We start from the raw sequence: 21,837 nt of genomic DNA on the forward strand, positions 1-21,837 counted from the left end.
TTCATCCCACCCCGGGACTCAAACAAGCGCACGGTCTCCCATCCACTGTACTGCCAAGACCCTCCTGCTTATCTTACAGTTTTACATACTGTGAGATCCCCATAGACCACAATTGTTTCAATTGGCAAAAAAATCCCAGAGTTAATGCACTAGTGCAGTGGTCTCCAACCTGCGGACCTCCAGATGTTGCAAAACTACAACTCCCAGCATGCAAGGACAGCCAACGGCTGGGCGTTGTAGTTTGGCAACATCTGGAGGTCCGCAGGTTGGAGACCACTGCACTAGACCATTAGTTCCCTATACCATTAAAGAAGGGAGGGCTCAATATTCGTGCATATGCGAAGAGCAGAGAGGGATGATCGGGGATCACTGTGATGTGTACTGTGAACAAAAAAAAAAAATATTCGTAATTGTGAATATATAGTGCTATATTCGCAATATTCACGAATTCGCAAATATGCGATATTCGCCATAAAAATTCGAATTGCGAATATTCGCGAGCAACACTATTGATCACCACATGTGAAGGGTTAATGGGAGACATTAGCATGAGCGCTAATGTCCACCATATTGGTTTGGTGAAAGCAGCCAGGACCCGTGGTCTATGAAGCAAGCAGAGACTCAGGATGCATATGTCCGTCCTGGAGCTCCAACTACTCTACAGGTTAAAGGAGTTGTCCAAAGGGAAGAACTTAAAAACGAGGAGACTGGGTTAAAAATTCACCTCACCGATCCCCAACCACTGCCATTACGATGTGTCGGGTCTCAACCGGTCTCCAATTCCTCGTCTCCACCTCAAAGACAAGGATGTGTCTGCTCAGCCAATGATTGAACAGCAGTGGCATTTTCACTCTCTCTTTTTGCTGTCACAAGGGCCCCATGACACACTATAATATATCCCTGAAAAACTTACTTTTGAGATATTTTACTTTTTATTTTGATCACTTCTTTTGCCTGTTTTCCAAATTTGTTCTCAGGTTTGTGCACGAAATAGAGTTTTGGGTTTTACAGTGTAGCAAACTGGAAGGATCTGTAGATGTTTTGTGGAGTATGTGAACCCATCACCACCTTTTTTTTATCCTGGTTTTGGTGGAATAAAAATGATTTTCCTTCGATATTATAGCAATATTGTTTTATTTTGAGAATGAAAATATAAACAGATTTACGAACAATGCAGATAGACTGAGGAGATTTCCTCCTCCACATGGGGTGAATCAGTGTTCTAAAAAACAGAATCTATGTATCTGGAGACACAAGATATTTGAAACATTGAGGTCACTTCACCACATGTGATGCAGAAGATCTATGATTTTAAATTGAAATATTATAATTTGGCATCAACATGAATGGCTGCGAAGGGATCTGCATCGTTGTTGCTGATCTGGAAGCGAGCTCTGCCACTGCCGTCTACATAGATCTGTCTACCGGTGCAGCGAGTTCCCTCCTTTTGTCCAGAGATCACATCACAGTAGTTTCCAGATGGAAGGCCAGTGTTCAGTGTGGCATCCAAGTTCCTAAAATAGACACAATAAGATAAAATTAAGAGTTAGTGTCTAGGTTTTTTGAGTTATCATTTGATTCGTTGTTGCTATGTTTAGCTACATTTTGCTTAGACCATTCTGTCGTAACCAGAGAGTTGAGTTACAACTCTCACTATATTGTAGCTTGTAATGCAGGTATTCTTTTAACCCATAGATGGCGCACATGTACAACTTGTGCCTGCTCTTCCTGTATAAAGCGTGGTCAGGAGCTCAGCGTGCTTCAAACCAGGCAGGTCCTGATTGCTGGATGTCTGGCGTAAACCCTTTAGATGGTGCAATCAAAGTTGATTGTGATGCCTAAAAGCTGTAAAAATTATTGCCGGCTAGTTCAGGCAGCTGTTTGGGACCACCAAGACAAAATCACAGAGTCCTGATTGGCTAAAAGGAGAAGTGAAGGGTCCCTACCTGCCCCCTTTCCATCTGATTGGTGCGCCATCAATGCAGGCAGCCTCAGCAGCCTGTAGTAATGGATCTCCGATAACACTGATCAATGCTGTACTATGGCAGGGTCTTATAGCTAAAACCCCCACTGGTCAGAAGAATAAACAGGGAGTAGCATGCTGTAGAGTAGCATGCTGTAGTGCGCTTCACTCCTCATTGACTTATTATGTGGCCACAGGATGAAGATCCCTGTAAATCAGAGAGTGAAGAGCTCTCTTGATTAGTCAGGGTCTCAGCACTGAGACCTCAACTGATCAAAACTTGACAGGTACACTTAAAATAATTAATGGTATTAAATAGGGATGAGTGAATCGAATCTGACGAATCCGAATTTGTTACGAATTTCAGGAAAATTTGCTTCACAACAAATCTGATTATCGCCACAATTCGATCGCAAGAATCACTTAATTGAACTCCATTTAGTGCAGTCCAGGCTCCAGGGCATCTAAGATGGTGGCTCCACATATCAGGACATGGGGCAAGGAATGCTGGGAAGGCAGCAACACGAGTAGGTGGGATGACCCTGAATCGCACACCCCTGTGATGTCACAGCCCTATATAATCGGCAGCCATCTTGTGGCCAGCCATTCCAGCGTTCTATTGCAGAGAGAAAGAGGGACAGAGAGCAGTGTGTTTTGCACAGAAAAGCATTTTTACAGCAGCTCAAGCCCAAATACAGCCTAGAAGCGCTGATAGGGAAGGGAGAGAGATTGAGAGATAAAGTGCAATTTTGGGTGTAGTACAAAGTGTGCTGCAGCACTGGTGTGTACAACAACTGAAAAGCTAATAGTAGCCAGCCAGTTAGGGTGAGCAGAGAACTAAAAGCCATAACCACCTGCTATTAGTGCGTAATAGGTTGCGTAGCGGAATGAATTGTCCTCTATTAAGGGCAACCTGTGCGTACATAGGTGGCGTACCATTTTGTTCCTGTTAAAGTCTTAAGGGCCTAATTACTGTGAAAGGCCAGCCAAAAGTACACACCTGCTGCTGTTCTAGACAAATATTGTTTTAAATGTAGTGGAGCGTATTTTACTCCCCTCATAAGTTCATACCATGTACGTACATCTACGTGGTGTTCTTGTTATAGTCCTAAGGGCCTAGTTACTTTGAAAGGCCAGCCAAAAATATACAAATACTGGTGTTGTAAACAAATACTGTTTTAAGCGTAGTGGAGCGTATTGTACTCCCCTCATTAGTGCATATCACGTACGTACATCTACGTGGTGTACCATTTTGTTCCTGTTACAGTCTTAAGGGCTTTGTTACTGGGAAAGGCCAGCCAAAAGTAGACACCTGCTGCTGTTGTAGACAAATACTGTTTTAAGCGTAGTGGAGCGTAGTGTACTCCCCTCATGAATAAAAAATAATAATTTGGGTACATATATTTTACCCTAAGAATATTATTAAAAGTTAAGTTTTACGTAATGCATATCCTCAATACTTATTTGTGCACACTAACACTTTTACAAAAGAGACCATTTTCTTCTGCCTACCTGCCTCAGCTACTATTCTGATCCTGACACCCTCCTGATGCCACAAATCTGATGCCAAGTTCTCCTTTTTGCACCCACCTTCGTCACCGGGTAATGGTATTGCCACCCACCGCCCCACTCTGTCACCAGGTCACTTTCAGGACTCCTGATGCTGCTGATACCACCTCCAGGCTGTCTCATTCTACCACCATATGTTCTCCTCATGCTGATTCCAGCTCCAGGCTGTCTCATACTGCCACCATATGTTCTCCTCATGCTGATGCCAGCTACAGGCTATCTCATTCTGCCACCATATGTTCTCCTCATGCTAATGCCAGCTCCAGGCTGTCTCATACTGCCACCATATGTTTTCATCATGCTGATGCCAGCTCCAGGCTGTCTCACACTGCCACCATATGTTCTCCTCATGCTGATGCCAGCTCCAGGCTGTCTCATTCTTCCACCAAATTTTCTCCTCATGCTAATGACAACTCCAGGCTGTGCCATTCAGCCACTATATGGTCTCCTCATGCTGCCGCCAACTCCAGGCTGTGTCATTCAGCCACTATATGGTCTCCTCATACTGATGCCACCTCCAGGATCTGTCATTTTGCCACTCTGCGACAGTGATCATAATAGCAACACATCTAATCTGCATGTCATACTGAATAACAGTATTATTTCACTAACACAGCACACTCCATATGCGTGTTACAGCAAGGCAAAGTGTTTTACACCCCTGTAACCCCTGAGGGTCTCTGTAACCCAGAAATAGCAATTTTTAAAGGGGTTTTCTGGTGCTTACACATCTTTTCCCCTATCCAAAGGATAGGAGATAAGATGCCTGATCGCGGGAGTCCCCCTGCTGGGGACCCCCGGGATCATGTACGCGGTTGCATTGAGGGGCGGAGGCGTGACGTCACACGGGGCGGAGGCGTGACGTCCCACACCGCCGGCCCGGTGGTCGCCTGTAATCAGTCCCGGAGCGAACACTCTCCGGGGACTGATTACAAACGGGGTGCCGCGTGCATGATCCCGGGGGTCCCCAGCGGCGGGAATCCCGCGATCAGGCATCTTATACCCTATGCTTTGGATAGGGGAAAAGATGTGTAAGCACCGGAGAACCCCTTTAATATTGTTTTGTTGTGAATAATTTCAGACCGAAATTCAGACCGAACCGAATTGAATTTTTCAAAAATAGGCTCATCTCTAGTATTAAACAGCATTGACTTTTTACCAACTGATGTGCTTTTCACCATATGTCTTGTCTTTTTCATCATATAAAATTCCATTACAAGTAAAGACAAAGAGTACACCTACCAGTCATCATTGTTAAAGACAATGAATCCTCTATTTCCACGGCCAAATGCCACTTGGTTGCTTCCATTGTCCCACCAGTTGGAGAAGGGCTGTCCATTTACCACATTACGGAAAATAACCATGTTCCTGAACAAAAAAGATCAGAATCCTTAGACTGAGCAAGATATTGATACAGTGCAACATACTCTGTAAAGTCAATAAGTTAAAGGGGTTATCCGGGCAAAGACATCTTATCCCACATCCAAAGGATAGGGGATAAAATGTTTTTGCCCGGATAACCCCTTTAAAGTAGTTATCTCAAGATTACAAATAAGTGATGACAAGCTGATCTATTGTATTCCCACCAAGCATAGGAACAGGGGTCTGTTGTCCCCAGAGTAAATGGACGGGTAGCACACATGCTTGGCCTCTTCTCCATTTCTGAACATAGCTAAGCACTGCAGTTGGCATTCTTCAAAAGTTCCATGGAAAGTGCTTACAAGCTGCTGCTCCATTTATAAGAGAAACACGAGACTTCCATTTGTGTGATCAGTGGAATTCCCAGAAGTCAGACCACCACTGATCATCTAGTTATAATGTGGATACAGGACCATTTTTAATCATGGGATAACTCCTTCCCAAGTGTACCTGCCATTTGCAAATGAAAAAGAGCTTTTGATATACATTGGTTAAAAAATGTGTATTTTTGGGGGGTGAAAAAAAACATCCTGTCTTGTCCCTGCTGCTATTCCGTGTGCATCTCTGTGAAGAGACAAAATACAGGAAGTGTGGGCAGACAAGCAGGGCTCTGTACACTGAGGACAAGCAGGGCTCTGTACACTGAGGACAAGTCAGGCTCTGTACACTGAGGACAAGCAGGGCTCTGTGCACTGAGGACAAGCAGGGCTCTGTACACTGAGGACAAGCAGGGGTCTGTACAATGAGGACAAGCAGGGCTCAGTGCTCTGAGGACAAGCAGGGCTCTATGCACTGAGGACAAGCAGGGCTCTGTGCTCTGAGGACAATCAGGGCTCTGAACACTAAGGACAAGCACTCGGGACAAGCAGGGCTGTGTGCACTAAGGACAAGCAGAACTCTGTACAGTGAGGACAATCAGGGTTCTGTGGACTGAAGACAAGCAGGGCTCTGTACACTGAGGACAAGCAGGGGCTCTGTATACTGAGGACAAGCAGGGCTCTGTACACTGAGGACAAGCAGGGATCTGTACACTGAGGACAAGCAGGGCTCTGTGCACTCAGGACAAGCAGGGCTCTGTATACTGAGGACAAGCAGGGCTCTGTACACTGAGGACAAGCAGGGCTCTGTACACTGAGGACAAGCAGGGATCTGTACACAGAGGACAAACAGAGCTCTGTGAACTGAGGACAAGCAGGGATCTGTGCACTCAGGACAAGCAGGGATCTTTGTACTCAGGACAAAAAGGGTTCTGTACATTGAGGACAAGCAGGACTCTGTACACTGAGGACAAGTAGGGCTCTGTACATTGAGGACAAGCAGGGCTCTGTACATTGAGGACAAGCAGGGCTCTGTGCACTGAGGACAAGCAGGGCTCTGTACACTGAGGACAAGCAGGGCTCTGTACACTGAGGACAAGCAGGGCCTTTTGCTCTGAGGACAAGCAGGACTCTGTACACTGAGGACAAGCAGGACTCTGTACACTGAGGACAAGCAGGGCTCTGAACACTGAGGACAAGCAGGGCTCAGTACATTGAGGACAAGCAAGGCTCTGTACACTGAGGACAAGCAGGGCTCTGTACACTGAGGACAAGCAGGGCTCTGGGCACTGAGGACAAGCAGGTCTCTGTACACTGAGGACAAGTGGGGCTCTGTACACTGAGGACAAGCGGAGCTCTCTACACTGAGGACAAGCAGGTCTCTGTACACTGAGGACAAGCAGGTCTCTGTACACTGAGGACAAGCAGGGCTCTGTACACTGAGGACAAGCAGGGCTCTGTACACTGAGATCAAGCAGGGCTCTGTGCACTGAGGTCAAGCAGGGCTCTGTACACAGAGGACAAACAGAGCTCTGTGAACTGAGGACAAGCAGGGATCTGTGCACTCAGGACAAGTAGGGATCTTTGCACTCAGGACAAAAAGGGTTCTGTACATTGAGGACAAGCAGGGCTTTGTGCTCAGAGGACAAGCAGGACTCTGTACACTGAGGACAAGCAGGGCTCTGAACACTGAGGACAAGTAGGGCTCTGAACACTGAGGACAAGCAGGGCTCTGCGCACTGAGGACAAGCAGGGCACTGTGCTCTGAGGACAAGCAGGACTCTGTACACTGAGGACAAGCAGGACTCTGTACACTGAGGACAAGCAGGGCTCTGTACACTGAGGACAAGCAGGGCTCTGAACACTGAGGACAAGTAGGGCTCTGAACACTGAGGACAAGCAGGGCTCTGTGCACTGAGGACAAGCAGGGCACTGTGCTCTGAGGACAAGCAGGACTCTGTACACTGAGGACAAGCAGGACTCTGTACACTGAGGACAAGCAGGGCTCAGTACATTGAGGACAAGCAAGGCTCTGTACACTGAGGACAAGCGGAGCTCTCTACACTGAGGACAAGCAGGTCTCTGTACACTGAGGACAAGCAGGTCTCTGTACACTGAGGACAAGCAGGGCTCTGTACACTGAGGACAAGCAGGGCTCTGTACACTGAGATCAAGCAGGGCTCTGTGCACTGAGGTCAAGCAGGGCTCTGTACACAGAGGACAAACAGAGCTCTGTGAACTGAGGACAAGCAGGGATCTGTGCACTCAGGACAAGTAGGGATCTTTGCACTCAGGACAAAAAGGGTTCTGTACATTGAGGACAAGCAGGGCTTTGTGCTCAGAGGACAAGCAGGACTCTGTACACTGAGGACAAGCAGGGCTCTGAACACTGAGGACAAGTAGGGCTCTGAACACTGAGGACAAGCAGGGCTCTGTGCACTGAGGACAAGCAGGGCACTGTGCTCTGAGGACAAGCAGGACTCTGTACACTGAGGACAAGCAGGACTCTGTACACTGAGGACAAGCAGGGCTCTGTACACTGAGGACAAGCAGGGCTCTGAACACTGAGGACAAGTAGGGCTCTGAACACTGAGGACAAGCAGGGCTCTGTGCACTGAGGACAAGCAGGGCACTGTGCTCTGAGGACAAGCAGGACTCTGTACACTGAGGACAAGCAGGACTCTGTACACTGAGGACAAGCAGGGCTCAGTACATTGAGGACAAGCAAGGCTCTGTACACTGAGGACAAGCAGGGCTCTGTGCACTGAGGACAAGCGGGGCTCTGTACACTGAGAACAAGCGGGGCTCTCTACACTGAGGACAAGCAGGTCTCTGTACACTGAGGACAAGCAGGTCTCTGTACACTGAGGACAAGCAGGGCTCTGCACATTGAGGACAAGCAGGGCTATGTACACTGAGGACAAGCAGGGCTCTGTACACTGAGGACAAGCAGGGCTCTGTGCTCTGAGGACAAGCAGGACTCTGTACACTAAGGACAAGCAGGGCTCTGTACACTGAGGACAAGCAGGGCTCTGTGCTCAGAGAACAAGCAGGGTGTGCTGAGGACAAGCAGGGCTCTGTGCAGCACTTTTTCACCCAAAAACTGCATTACATTACATTATATAAAAAGCTTTTGGAAATGGTAAGTACACTTTAATTTATTATCATAAAAATGACCATTGGCTTTTAAGCATAATATTGATAGTTACTGCTTTTACACAACATTAAGAGAAATTATAATTCATGAAGAAAAGGTATAGTAATGTTAACATAATCTAAGTACATTTGATTGTTGTATAATATACATTTTAGAGTTACTTTACCACTTACTTAATTTGACGCCATCTGTGCTCACAGACCCAGTCATTACCACAAGTGGAATCAGCATTGATAGTGACAGACTTTGTAGAACCATCTGAATTGCTTGGTGGTCCAATCCAGTCATTGGTATCCTATGAAAGATAACAAGTTTTAATTATTTTCTCATTGGACCTAGCCTGGATTTACATATAGTGTACTGTTAATTAGAATATCTCACCTTGCCATTGACCCAGTTCCTATTCCATCTATAACTGGACATGACACGGGTGAAACCATAGGGATGAGCCAACATGAAGCCAACTCCCATCTTGTAGAGACTGTAAAAGCAGAATAAAATTAAAGGTGTTTATCATAAATGGATATTCGTTACCATAATTAAAGAGGTACTACAGTGATTGGTCTAGTCTCAGCCTAGTGATTGACTGGATGGGCCATCACTGAAGCTTGTCTCCCAGGGTGGGGGACAGTTGAGTAGTCGGGTTCTATTGGTCGTATCCCACCCAACAGGATCCCCACCCCACCTGTCGATCAGAAATGTATCCTCTAGCCACAGGATAGGGGATAAGTTTTATTTCCCCGGGGTAACCTTTCATAGAAAAATATAAATAAATATAAAGATATTGGCATTACCGAGCATCAAAGAAGGTGAGAATTGAGGCTCCGCCTGCACCGTGTCCTCTCTGGTTATCATGGTTGTCTATAAAGACCAAGGCTCTATCATTGGGCATAAAACCCCAACCTTCTCCCCAGTTCCTAGAGAGGAAAAAAGATGAACTTATTAAGAGTACATTAAAATTATAACTACAGTATTTGATTTTTTTTATAACGTTCATAAAGTCATTAAACTTCACTTTAGACCAACAAAATATTTTAGAAAATTCTATGAATATAAATATTCTATATAAATTCATTGGTTTAACTATTCAGAGATATGTGTTTGAGTTAAATGAACAGGTTTGTTCTGTTTATGAAACCATTGACAACATAACTCCCATATTCCAAATCAATGTATTCTCGATAGGAGCTTCAAAGTGACACAGGATTAAAGGGGTTATCCAGGAAAAAACTTTTTTATATATATATATATATATATATATATATATATATATATATATATATCAACTGGCTCCAGAAAGTGAAACAGATTTGTAAATTACTTCTATTAAAAAAATCTTAATCCTTTCAGTACTTATGACCTGCTGAAGTTGAGTTGTTCTTTTCTGTCTAAGTGCTTTCTGATGACACGCGTCTCAGGAACTGCCCAGTTTAGAAGCAAATCCCCATAGCAAACCTTTTCTACTCTGTGCAGTTCCCGAGACAAGCAGAGGTGTCAGCAGAGAGCACTGTTGCCAGACAGAAAACATCAACTCGACTTCAGCAGCTGATAATTATTGAAAGGATTACGATTTTTTTAATAGAAGAAATTTAAAAATCTGTTTAACTTTCTGGAGCCAGTTGATATAAAAAAATTTTTTTTTTTTCCCTGGAATACCCCTTTAACCTTGACGCTGACCGGGATGAACTGAGTAGGAGTCGCAATTCTTCAAACCAGGACTTTATTTGGACCAAGATGCAACGCGTTTTGCTGCGCATGCGCAGCGAAACGCGTTGCATCTTGGTACAAATAAAGTCTTGGTTTGAAGTACTGCCACTCCTGCTTCGTTCATCCCGGTCAGCGCCAAAGTTAACCCTGTGTCACTTTGAAGCCCCTATCCAGATAGTATCTACTTATCAGGAAGGCTGCAGACGCAACATTGTGCTAATACATACGCTATCCATTGTTGTGTATGCATGTACACAACCTGTAGAGGTAAGCGGCTACTTACCCCTCCCCATCTCTGGTTCCCCATTATACCAGACCAGTGATACTCCACTATGGAGCGCCTTTGCTTTTTTCTATAAATCAGTATTTTGTCATTCAGAGGATTTTTTGCCGAAAATAACGACTGGTCCCATGTTTGGTTTTTTTGAAAACCTGGAATCATCCTACATGGCTCCGCAGTTGAGTTGACGCTGCCTGATACTTAGTGTCTTATGTTTTACTTGTCTTAAAGGGGTACTTCGGAGGAAAACTTTTTTTTTTAAATCAACTGGTGCAAGAAAGATAAACAGATTTGTAAATTAATTCTATAACAAAAATCTTAATCCTTCCATTACTTATCAGCTGCTGTATACTACAGAGGAAATTCTTTACTTTTGGGATTTCTTTTCTGTCACGACCACAGTGCTCTCTGCTGACACCTCTGTCCATTTTAGGAACTGTCCAGAGCAGCATATGTTTGCCATGGGGATTATCTCCGGCTCTGGACAGTTCCTACGTGTGAAAATCTTGAAAAATCCTCTGCGATGGTGCTGCCTTGGTGGATTCCCATGTGGAGTCAAGTTCGGGTACAAGTATCATGTATTTTATTCATACACGGGACCAGTACAGAAAACTGAAAGACGCGTTTCGAGGGTATGTTCCCCCTTTTTCAATTGCAAAAAGTGTACTGTATACTGGACAGTTCCTGACATGGACAGAGGTGTCAGCAGAGAGCACAGAAAATAAATCCAAAAAGAACAGAATTTCCTCCGCTAATTAGTACTGGAAGGATTAAGATTTTTTTTAATAGAAGTAATTTACATATCTGTTTAACTTTCTGGCACCAGTTGATTTAAAAAAAAAATTATAAATAAAAAGTTTTCCACCGGAGTACCCCTTTAAAGTTAATGATGATAAATATTGTTACAACTTACTTTGTATAAGACAACTTCTCGCCATTCCACTTGCGGATAACTGATCCAAGCTTAGCACCATACTTAAATTCTGTGACTCTTCCAACTCCAAAGTATTGACTGGATGAAATGGCTTCACCTCCAAGATCAATCACCTAAACCATAAAAATATGACAGAAAAGTTAAAATAATCTCGCTTTTTAAAAAATCAAGAAGACATTTGACATTCATGTTTTTAAATATTGGGAACCTCTGTATGAAGTAAGATAAGGACCTAAGCTCACTCGATACACAGCGGGTGTCAGCTGCTATGTGCAGCTAACACACACCGTCACCAGCTCCAGAATTTAGAGATAACTCTGATGCCGGCCTTTAATGGGGTACTCCGCCCCTATTCATCTTATCCCCTATCCTTTGGATAGGGGGTAAGATGTCAGATCGCGGGGGTCCCGCTGCTGGGGACCCCTGGGATCTCGGCTCCAGCACCCACCTGTGTGGCTTCCGGCAACGCTGGAGGCTTCGGATCCTGACCACAATGGCGGAAGAGCGTGACGTCACGACTCCGCCTCATGTGACATCACGCCCCGCTCCCTCAATGCAAGTCTATGGGAGGTCTGTCACACCCCCTCCCATAGACTTGCATTGAGGGGGCTGGGCGTGACGTCCCAAGGGGACGAGTCATGACGTCACGCTCTTCCGCCATTGTGGTCGGGATCCGAAGCCTCCAGCGTTGCCGGAAGCCATACAGGTGGGTGCTGCAGCCGAGATCCCGGGGGTCTCCAGTAGCGGAACCCGAGCGATCTGTCATCTTATCCCCTATCCTTTCGATAGGGGATAAGATGTCTAGGAGTACCCCTTTAACAATCAATAGCGACTGCTGCATCTAGGGAGTTAGATGCTAGGTCCATCAGTTCTCCAATTGCCCCTCTTTGCCTCCATGATGCAATGGGTTGGTGCCAGAGAGTTCTTATGGCAGCCAAGAGGATTTCTGTTTGTTCATCTATTACAACCAAAAAGCCTGAATATAGATTTTTCCATTTGATAAAAAGGGACAAAAATACATGCCAGCAATACTAGGGTGTGCCTCATAATTCTGCCGTGAATTTTTCAGATGGAAATATCCACCATGTGATCAAAGCATATGAGTTAAAACATCTTGCTATGGAAAATCCGTGAGGAATTTTGTGAAAATATTGCTGGATTCCAACTTTCACCGCACGACCCCTTAATTTCAATAGGTTTGGTGATGCTCAGTTCTCACATTTCACCAGGATTTGGATCCCGGCAGAAGACTGAATATTGAAGATTGTTCAATCTTCTGCCATAATCCTTCAGAAAAGCCCTCCATATTACCGTAAACATTTACCTCCTGGAAGATAAAGGGTCTGGTACCACCGGCAAACCATCGGGTGTTGAGATTGTTCAGCCTGTCAGTGATAGCCTTCAGGTCTCCGGGCCACATATGTTTGGCAGCATCAAATCTAAATCCAGCTACACCGATGTCAATGAGAGTGTTCAAGAATCCCACAATCTTTCCACGGACATAATCCTTCTCCAAAGAAAGATCCAGAAGACCAACAAGACGGCAGTTTCTGACCTATGAAAGAAATCAGATGTCTTTATCCACAGTATCATCGGCAGAATAAAAAAAATATCAATTGACAAAAAAAAAATAGTTTTGTGTCTGTCTTACGTATACTCTAGCATCTGTGTGTATACCTGGTTAGCGTCACCGTAGTTCTCGATTTCTCCACTGCCAGTTGTGCACTTTCCATCATTAAAGTCCCATCCAGAAAACGGAACAGAAGGGAAATCTCTTGCGCCAGCATTGAAATAGCTTCCACAAGACGAATGTGTGCCGGAACCGCCTCCGGAGCCACACATGTGATTGATGATGGCGTCCACGTAGATATATACCTAATGATCAAGGAAGTAAAAGACGTTACTGGAATATTAATGGCTAGGAAAAGCAAAAGGGTTAAAAGATATTTTCAAAAATACATTTTTTGAGCATTTATTATGAATCAGTCCACAGAATGAGATAGGTTTTACTTGGGGTATATTTGTTATAAGGCCAAATAGGATGCAGAAGAGGGGACCTCCGCAATCAGACATCTTATCCCCTATCCTTTGGATAAGAAGTCTGTGGGAGGAGTTCCCCTTTAAGTTTCTGTTGTGAATTAATTTTATACTCCTCCTTGTTTTTGACTCTGGGTACTAGAGCCTGCTTGTTTTTTGCTGGGAAAAGCTAGTACGGGTTTTTTTTTATTAGGATATTTGTAAGGAGAATCAGACCATGTTCCCACTCAATATTTTGGACACATAATACAGGCAAAAAAATAACTGTTTTATGGATTTAAAAAGCCATCATAAAATGCCATATTTTATACTATTAATTTCTGTTGCATTAAATGGTAAAACGCTTGATTGGTAATACACACATATATATCAGTTTTCCAGTTGTAATTTATACTGTTGCAAAATTAAGTGCCAGCGCCTTTTTTGGGCAGTTTAAAACCCAACATAGACACCAATTTTGGGACATATAAAAAAAAAAGGCTGCAAAAAATAAAGTAAAAAAAGAGCCCAAAAGCAAATTATTGAAAATTCAGGTTTAATGTCAAATAAGAGCTCATAGAACAATAAGTACACATAGCCTACGGGTTATTGGTGTCTGATTTAAGAATAGAGTTTAGGGGAAGATCTAGGGAAAGATTAGGGACAACTAACTATGATCAGTCATTTTATGTGTTCTTGTTTTTCATCTTCTCCTTCATTCCTGACTACCACCATCATTACCATTCATATTATCAATTTCATCATCTCTGTTCCTGTTATCTATTGGTAATGTGCTATTATTTGGCACTTCTGTAAGTCCTGGGGGTACCTGAGTACTAGGAGCCAAAGTTAGGACCCAAGATAAATGACTGTCACAGGTGAAATCCAGTTCTGCCATTCAGTGACTAGCTGGTGTTTTTACAGTTCTTAACTGGAAATTGAGTAGAGTATTACATAATATTTACACTCACCCCAACATTGTTGCATCTGGTCACCATGTCTCTGAATTGTTGCTCATTACCAGAACGAGAGCACAGCTTATAGCTGATAGGCTGGTATCTCTGATACCATGGTCTCCATGGGTTGGACACAAGGATATGATCATTTGGTGGAGAAATCTACAAAAAGCATTAATAAACATATATATTAGTTCTAAGTATGTTCATACATAGTGTAATAGAGATACTATACGAGACTTTGTGGTGTCTGAAATGAAGATACTGTATGTCCATAACTTTAAACCACACTTTATGGGCAGCAGCAATCAGTAGTGATCTCTTTGGGATCTAATCTTCCCTGCAGGGTTCACTAAGGCTACATTTACACTATGGATTTTCCAAGTGGGGAATTTCTGGTGCAGCAGCCCCCCATTGTATTCAATTGGATTCTGATGCCCACTGCCCTAAAAGAATGAAGATGTTCTATTGGCGAAAATCCATGCGGACTGCATCGACTTATGTTCACATGGTGCTTGCTCCGATGGATCTCAGCAGTGTTTACTGCAGATGGAATCTCCTCTCGGAATATGTCTGGGCAGCGATTCTGGAGTGTGAATGAAGCCTCATACTTGAATAACTAAACAAAATCATCTTTATTTTACTTTTGGTAAGACAGAGCGCAAGACAGAGCTTAAAGGGGTACTCTGCTGCTAGAAATTTTATCCCTTATCCAGATGATAGGGGATAGGATGTCTGATCGTGGGGGTCCCGCCGCTGGGGATCTACCGCAGCACCCAGGTTCCTGCGGCAATGGTCGTGATGTCATGGCCACACCCCCTCGTGACGTCACACCATGCCCCAACCATTCATGTCTATGGGAGGGGGCGAGTCGGCCGACAGGGACCTACTCTCCACTGTGCAGTGTCCTACTAACATGTTGTAGAAGGTGTTGATTAGTTGTCGTACTTAGTGATGAAAGGCAGCCGGCGGCGGTGGTAGGACCGCACAACACTGCTCCATCACCATTGACGGCTATGCAGTGTTCGCGGACATCCGTGCAAAGAATGAACATGTTCTTTCTTTGCGCGGAACAATTTCAGCGGCAGAATTGTCTGCCGCTGAAATTCCACAGTGTGAACGGGTCTCGCGGAAACCCATTCACACTGATGGCAATGTTCACTGTGCGGACTTTTACTCGCGGAATTCCGCGGAGATTCTGCAGTGTGAACATACCCTTAGACAGAAAAGAACAACTCAACTTCAGCAGCAGAAAGGATTAAGATTTTTTAATAGAAGTAATTTACAAATCTGTTTAACTTTCTGGAGCCAGTTGATATATATATATATATATATATATATATATATATATATATATATATATATATAAGTTTTTTTTTCCTGTATAACCCCTTTAAAGTTTTAAAACCTGTTTTTGAACTCTTACTGCATTTCTAACACATTTCTTCTATACACATTTCTTCTTACTGTGATTTTCCACCGTTTTCAGTAAAATATTACATTTTTTGCCACGATGTCTGGAAAACTATGGTAAAAAAGGGGCTTTAGTGCTGATGTATATCTTCTATATATCCTGATCCCATAGAGATAGCAGCAGCAGTATACAGATAGAGTCGGGGGGGGGGGGAGGTGTATAGCTACAATATATCTGGATCACATAGAGTTAGCAGCAGCAGTATACAGATAGAGCCGGAGGGAAGATGTATAATTACTATATATCCTGATCCCATAGAGATAGCAGCAGTATACAAATAGAGCTTAGAGGCAAAGTGTACAACTACTCTATATTCTGATTCCATAGAGATAGCAGCAGTATACAGATAGAGCTGGAGGGGAGGTGTATAACTACTATACATCCTAATTCCATACAGATAGCAGCAGTATACAAATAAAGCTGGAGGGGTGGTGTATGATTACTATATATACTGATCCCATAGAGATAGCAGCAGCAGTATACAGATAGACCTGGGGGGGGGTGTATAACTACTATATATATCCAGATCTTATAGAGATAGCAGCACAGACTACAGATAGAACTGGAGAGGAGGTGTATAACTACTATACATCCTGATACCATAGAGATAGCAGCAGTATACAGACAGAGCTGGAGGGGGGGGTTGTATAGCTACTATATAACCTGATCCCATAGAGATGGCAGCAGTATACAAATAGGGGGATATTTATAATTGTTGGTGTAAGGTAGAATAGATTTTACCCGTTTGCTTGGTGTATTGTTTGCACAGTTGCTCAAAATTACCAAAAAGGTGCAAAGGACTTTAAATTTTGCGCAATTATAGAAACCAGTGAGCTGCAGAGATTGGTTTAAGTTTTGTGCTCTGGCATCGACACTTTTGTACATGTCCTATTAGGTGGTGTAGGTTTGCGCAAAAACAGTAGGCTTTGTGCAAAAGAAAAAAAAACGCTTCTAAATGTAATTTGCGCAAATAATAACTACAGCTCCTCAGCAAAAAGTGGTGCACAGTACACCAAACAGTAGACAACTTTGAAAGATGTTCTACCAAAAATTGCGCAAAATAATTGAGCAATTGCATTTTGCACTGATAAATGCCCACCTATAGAGCTGTGAGGGGAAGTGTATAACTACTAAATACCCTGATCCCGTTCCTCTAGCAGCAGTATACAGATCTGGGAGCTGGGAGTGGCCCAGTGACCCAGGGCTTGACCTCCTTTTAACACATTAAGCCATGTTACAGGTGTGAGTCCCAGTGGTGATCACATGACCAAATTTGAGGAATGAAATGCTGAATACAGCTGTGCTGGAACAAATCAATTGCGTGGTACAGCTAGTGTTGGGGAATGTGCAAGATATGGGGGAAAAGATCCAGAGTGCTTCCATTAAAGGGGTACTGCACTGCTCAGTGTTTGTAACAAACTGTTCCGAACGCTGGAGTCGGCGCCGGGAGCTCTTGACTTCATAGCCCCGCATCCTCATGACATCACACCCCGCCCCCTCAAAGCAAGTCTATGGGAGGGGGCGTGACAGCTGCCACACCCCCTCCCATAGACTTGCATTGAGGGGGCGGGGTGGGACATCATAAGGATGCGGGGCTATGACATCACGAGCTCCCGGCGTGGGCTCCAGCATTCGGAATAGTTTGTTGCAAACACTGAGCAGCGGAGTACCCCTTTAACAACACAAAAAACCTAAGACAATGGCCCTTATTTACTAAAGGCTTCCCAACTGTTTTTATCGGTTTGTGCGCCTAAATTTCTGTCGCAGCGAGCGTGTGACCAAATGTGCGCTCAAAATTTACACTGCAAAACCGACAGTTTTGCAAACGCTCAGAGTATTTTTTTGAACCGAGAAAATGGGGGTGGTTTTTGTTAAAAGGGGCGTGGCACCGACAAAATGCTAAAAACACTCCGAGTTAGTTGAAAAACACTCTGTAAATTGTGTGAATTGTGTTTGCTGAAAAACCGACAGCCAAGAGAATGTGTAAAAACTACCAAAAGCGAGTGATTTTGGAAAAGGCACAGCTTAAAGCGCAACTTTATTCTGATGCCGGGCCACAGTTGGATGGGCCGGCTGACTCCCGCAGCGGCACGCCCCCTCTCCACCTCCTCTCTGCTCTTAGCATGGAGCACTGCACGTCAATCTTGTTGATCCTGCATGATTGTCGTGCAGCGCTCCATGCTACGAGCAGAGAGGAGGTGAAGAGGGGGCGTGCCGCTGCGGGAGTCAGCCGGCCCATCCAACTGTGGCCCGGCATCAGAATAAAGTAAGAATTTTCCTTTACAGACCGTGGCGAATGTGAGTAAAATCACCCGCATTTACTGCACATTCTTCTCTATGCAATGGTAACTGCACCTCCCTACCTGTACGGTGGTGACAGTTGTGCTTTAACAAGGTGGGGAGTGCTTAAATGGGCACTGTCAGATACAAAAATGTTTCATATGTTGTAAAGCATGTACAACCAATAGGTTTTGCAATTGCTTTCATTAGAAATTTTTCAGTATTTCATACTAGTCCTGCTGTGTCCATGCATCATCGCCTATGTCATGGACACACTTCCTTGATTGACAGCTGTGAGTGCAGGGCTCACACCTGGAGGAAAAATCCTCCCACTGTCATCTTGTGTCCCGCTACTGTCAGTGAGGACAAGCTGAGAGTTGTAGTTTTGCTAATGATAGGGGAGATGTGAGCAGACAGCATACTGAGGGAGGGGGCGGAGACCTGCACAGTGAGGCCACGCCCCCTCCCTTTGAGAGGAATTTAGACTAGTGTGCTAAATTAAAAGTGTAATAAAAAAATAAATAAAGGTGCTAGACACATAAAAATTAGATGTACATGGTCAGGATTAGGTACGGAGTTATATATATATATATTTTTTTTAATTGTTGCATCTGATGGGTACGCTTTAAACTACTTTCTTTCTTTTTTTTTTTTTTTTTTTACATTGTTTTACAGTTCTACACAAGGATTTTTAGAATATGCAATACATTTTTAACTTTAAAATATGCCTTTAATTGTATAAATGTTTAGTTTTTTTTTTTTTTTGTTCTTTTTTTGTGCGGGGGTGTTTTTAAACTCCTATATTAGATGGTCTAAGTCATAACATTTTTTCAGTTCTATTTTGTTGCTTGATTCTCGTAAAATCTTGCTTGTTTGGTTTGGCACATGCTATTGATGAGTATGTGCGACACAGTGTGACACAAAAAAAACTGTGCGACAGAAAATGAACCGACATGTGCGACACATAAATCGGCTCCCAGGAAAAGAGGAGTGAAATCTAAAAGACTCCAGAAAGAACACTGGGATTTTAGTAAATCAAGGCCAATGTTGTCTTTGTAGAATAGTAATTTGTGAACGTTATACCGATTCATATTACAGGGATTGTCTACCTACCTGGACTCCTCCAAATCCATTGGGTCCCAGGTACCGTTCACACTCTGCTGCAATGTCGTCCCATCTCCACTCAAATAAGTGGACAATTGATGTCCGTCCTGACCTGGTGTTGGGATTGTACTGAGCGGAGCATAGCCCGACAGCCACCAGCAGAAGAAGGAGCTTCATCCTGCCTGCTATGTATGTGACAATCAGAATTCTTGGTCTTGCTCTTTTATACTGTAAGTTACGTAATATTTTGTGCTCCTAAATGACCACCTGTGACTCTCCTGTGTGATATATGAAGCCAGGTGATGATATTCTGGAAATTCTCACAGGTAAACATGTTTTACCCTTGTTTGACGTATGTTCCTATCAATTACACACGATAAGAAGAACACATATACACAAGAACAACATAAAGGTTTACATAAGTCAAAGTGCCCCCTCCGTGGTTGTTAATAATTGTCCTCATGTTCCTTCCAGTCTCCAAATATAGCAGAATGAAACTCATCATTTGATCTAAATAGGTCCAAAATGTCGTACTGATTTTATAAGATATGTTAAAGATATGCCAAACTTAAAAAAATCGCTTTAGAATTTTCTAGTCCAAGTGTCAAGGAGGCGGAGCCGAGCTGCTCCAGTGCCTTAGCCGATCACACCTCCTCACCTGCCCTGAGTGATTCACGTACAGATCTCTGTACTTAGCTGAGAAATAAAATAAAAAGGTAAAGTTCTTCAATTCCCGTCATCTCTGGGAAAGGTTCATTGAGTTATAATGCCCTTACAGATATCCATCAGTTTCTGCAGCACTTATATCAAATACAAAACAGAATCCCTTTTAATAATGGAATAAACTCAATCTTTCTCATACAAAGTTCCAAATCCCCTGCAATTCTAGATGAATGCGCCCTCCAGTTAAGTTTAGATATTTTAGGCCACTAAGGCTGGGTTCACATATATCAGGCGTCCGGCATAGTTTCCCTCCGGCGTGCACTGGACGGAAACTGATGCTAGAACTGATCCCATTCATTTGAATCTGGGAAATGTAGAAAAAGAAAAGACTGTGTACGGCACCTCGTTTATTACCCAATGAAAAATGGTGATTATGCAGTCGTCACGTATTACAGCCCCTTAACGGTGGCCGCTCACCTTATGGCAGAAAGTTAAGCACATAACAACTCAAGGTAGAGGTATACTGATGTAGCCTGCGGCTCAGCCGGAGGGTCTTCAGGGGTCAGCGGGAGCTGTCCTGTGGTAGCATACAAAGTAGGTAGAAAAAAAGACCAATGGTTCCAGGCACTGCGGGCTCAAAACATCAAAGTCACAGGATTTATTGTAAAAGATCCACTTGTGGATCACTTTTATTGTACTAAAAAATGTAAAAAAAACATAATACAGCAAGGATGACGCGTTTTGAGGGTATCCCTCTTATCCTCAGATCAGCATCTGAGGAAGAGGGGGATACCCTTGAAACGCGTCATCCTTGCTGTCATGTGTTTTTTTTATTTTTTAATACAATAAAAGGGATCCACAAGTGGATCTTTTACAAGAAATTCTGTGACTCTGATGCTTTGCGCCCGGAGTGCCTGGAATCATTGGTTTTTTTTTTCCTACCTACTTTGGATGATTGTGAATTGTTCCATTCAAAAGAATGCAGTGTCCCAATTTTGATGGCGGATGGTTGGACACACTGGACAGCACCGGACAGCTTACTGCGTTCCCCTGTCGGTGCTAGAAACAATGGATGCCGGATGCCGTACAACTGATGACAACTGATGAAGGTTCTCATCAGTTGTGGCATCAGTTGCGTTGAACTTTAGGCTGAGTACACCTATGCCAGATGCCGGACATATGTGAACCTAACATTACACAGCTCAAGGCCTGTGCCCCCCTGCCTCCCCATGTGACCTGCCCCTGAGAAAATATGTATCCATCGGAGTACCCCTTTAAATGCCACATCATTCCCCCAACTCTGATTCCCCATGCCCCTGTGCCACATCATAATTCTCTCTGAACCCCCTTGTACCCCTGTGCCAAATACATTCTCCCCCTTTGATCCCCCCTCTTCCAAATCATCCCCCCCCCCACTCCCCTCTTCCAAATCATCCCCCCTCTGTCTGCTCCCCTGTTTTTTTTTTTTACTTCTTATCTGGTCTGTGTCCCCGATCCGGGCTGTTCTCCTGCAGGCATTGGAACACTGATGAGTGACGTCCTCTGCATGGCATCAGGGACGTAGGACGTGGCTGAGGTGCCAGCTGCTTTTTCAAAATCAGCAGCTCCGCCGCAGCCACTTTAGGACAGTGACCAGCAGCGGCTGCTGGATTTATGAGCGAGATTTAAAAGCCCATGTTAAGGTATCGCTGCTTTACTGCCAGTTTTTGTTAGTTTCACAATTTGTTTATTGATTTTAGTAAAGAAACAACGGAATAAAGCACATTAAATCTTGTAAAATAAACTTCAAGGTATTAACCAAAAGATTTAGTGAAATATAAAATAAAATAATATCAAACATAGAATATAAAACAGACATTAAGTAAGTATAAAAATAAATATTAAAGGGGTATTCCAGGAAAAAACTTTTTTTTTTATACATCAACTGGTTCCAGAAAGTTAAACAGATTTGTAAATTACTTATATTAAAAAATCTTAATCCTTTCAGTACTTATGAGC

General features: G+C 43.6%; 1 protein-coding gene across 1 annotated transcript; it reads right to left on the bottom strand.

The window, feature by feature from the left end:
• Window positions 1-1,177: 1,177 nt before the first annotated feature.
• Window positions 1,178-19,867, bottom strand: LOC130275441 (pancreatic alpha-amylase-like). The gene is made up of 10 exons (XM_056523423.1): window positions 19,186-19,867; window positions 14,334-14,480; window positions 13,024-13,221; window positions 12,671-12,901; window positions 11,326-11,459; window positions 9,220-9,342; window positions 8,807-8,906; window positions 8,599-8,720; window positions 4,775-4,900; window positions 1,178-1,514 (listed from the first exon to the last, which is right to left on the bottom strand). Exons 1-10 carry the CDS (start codon window positions 19,351-19,353, stop codon window positions 1,325-1,327), a joined length of 1,539 nt encoding a protein of 512 aa, XP_056379398.1. The 5' UTR covers window positions 19,354-19,867; the 3' UTR covers window positions 1,178-1,324.
• Between the last annotated feature and the right edge of the window lie 1,970 nt (window positions 19,868-21,837).

This window comes from Hyla sarda, chromosome 6 (assembly GCF_029499605.1).
Source record: "Hyla sarda isolate aHylSar1 chromosome 6, aHylSar1.hap1, whole genome shotgun sequence".
Classification (NCBI taxonomy): Eukaryota; Metazoa; Chordata; class Amphibia; order Anura; family Hylidae; genus Hyla; species Hyla sarda.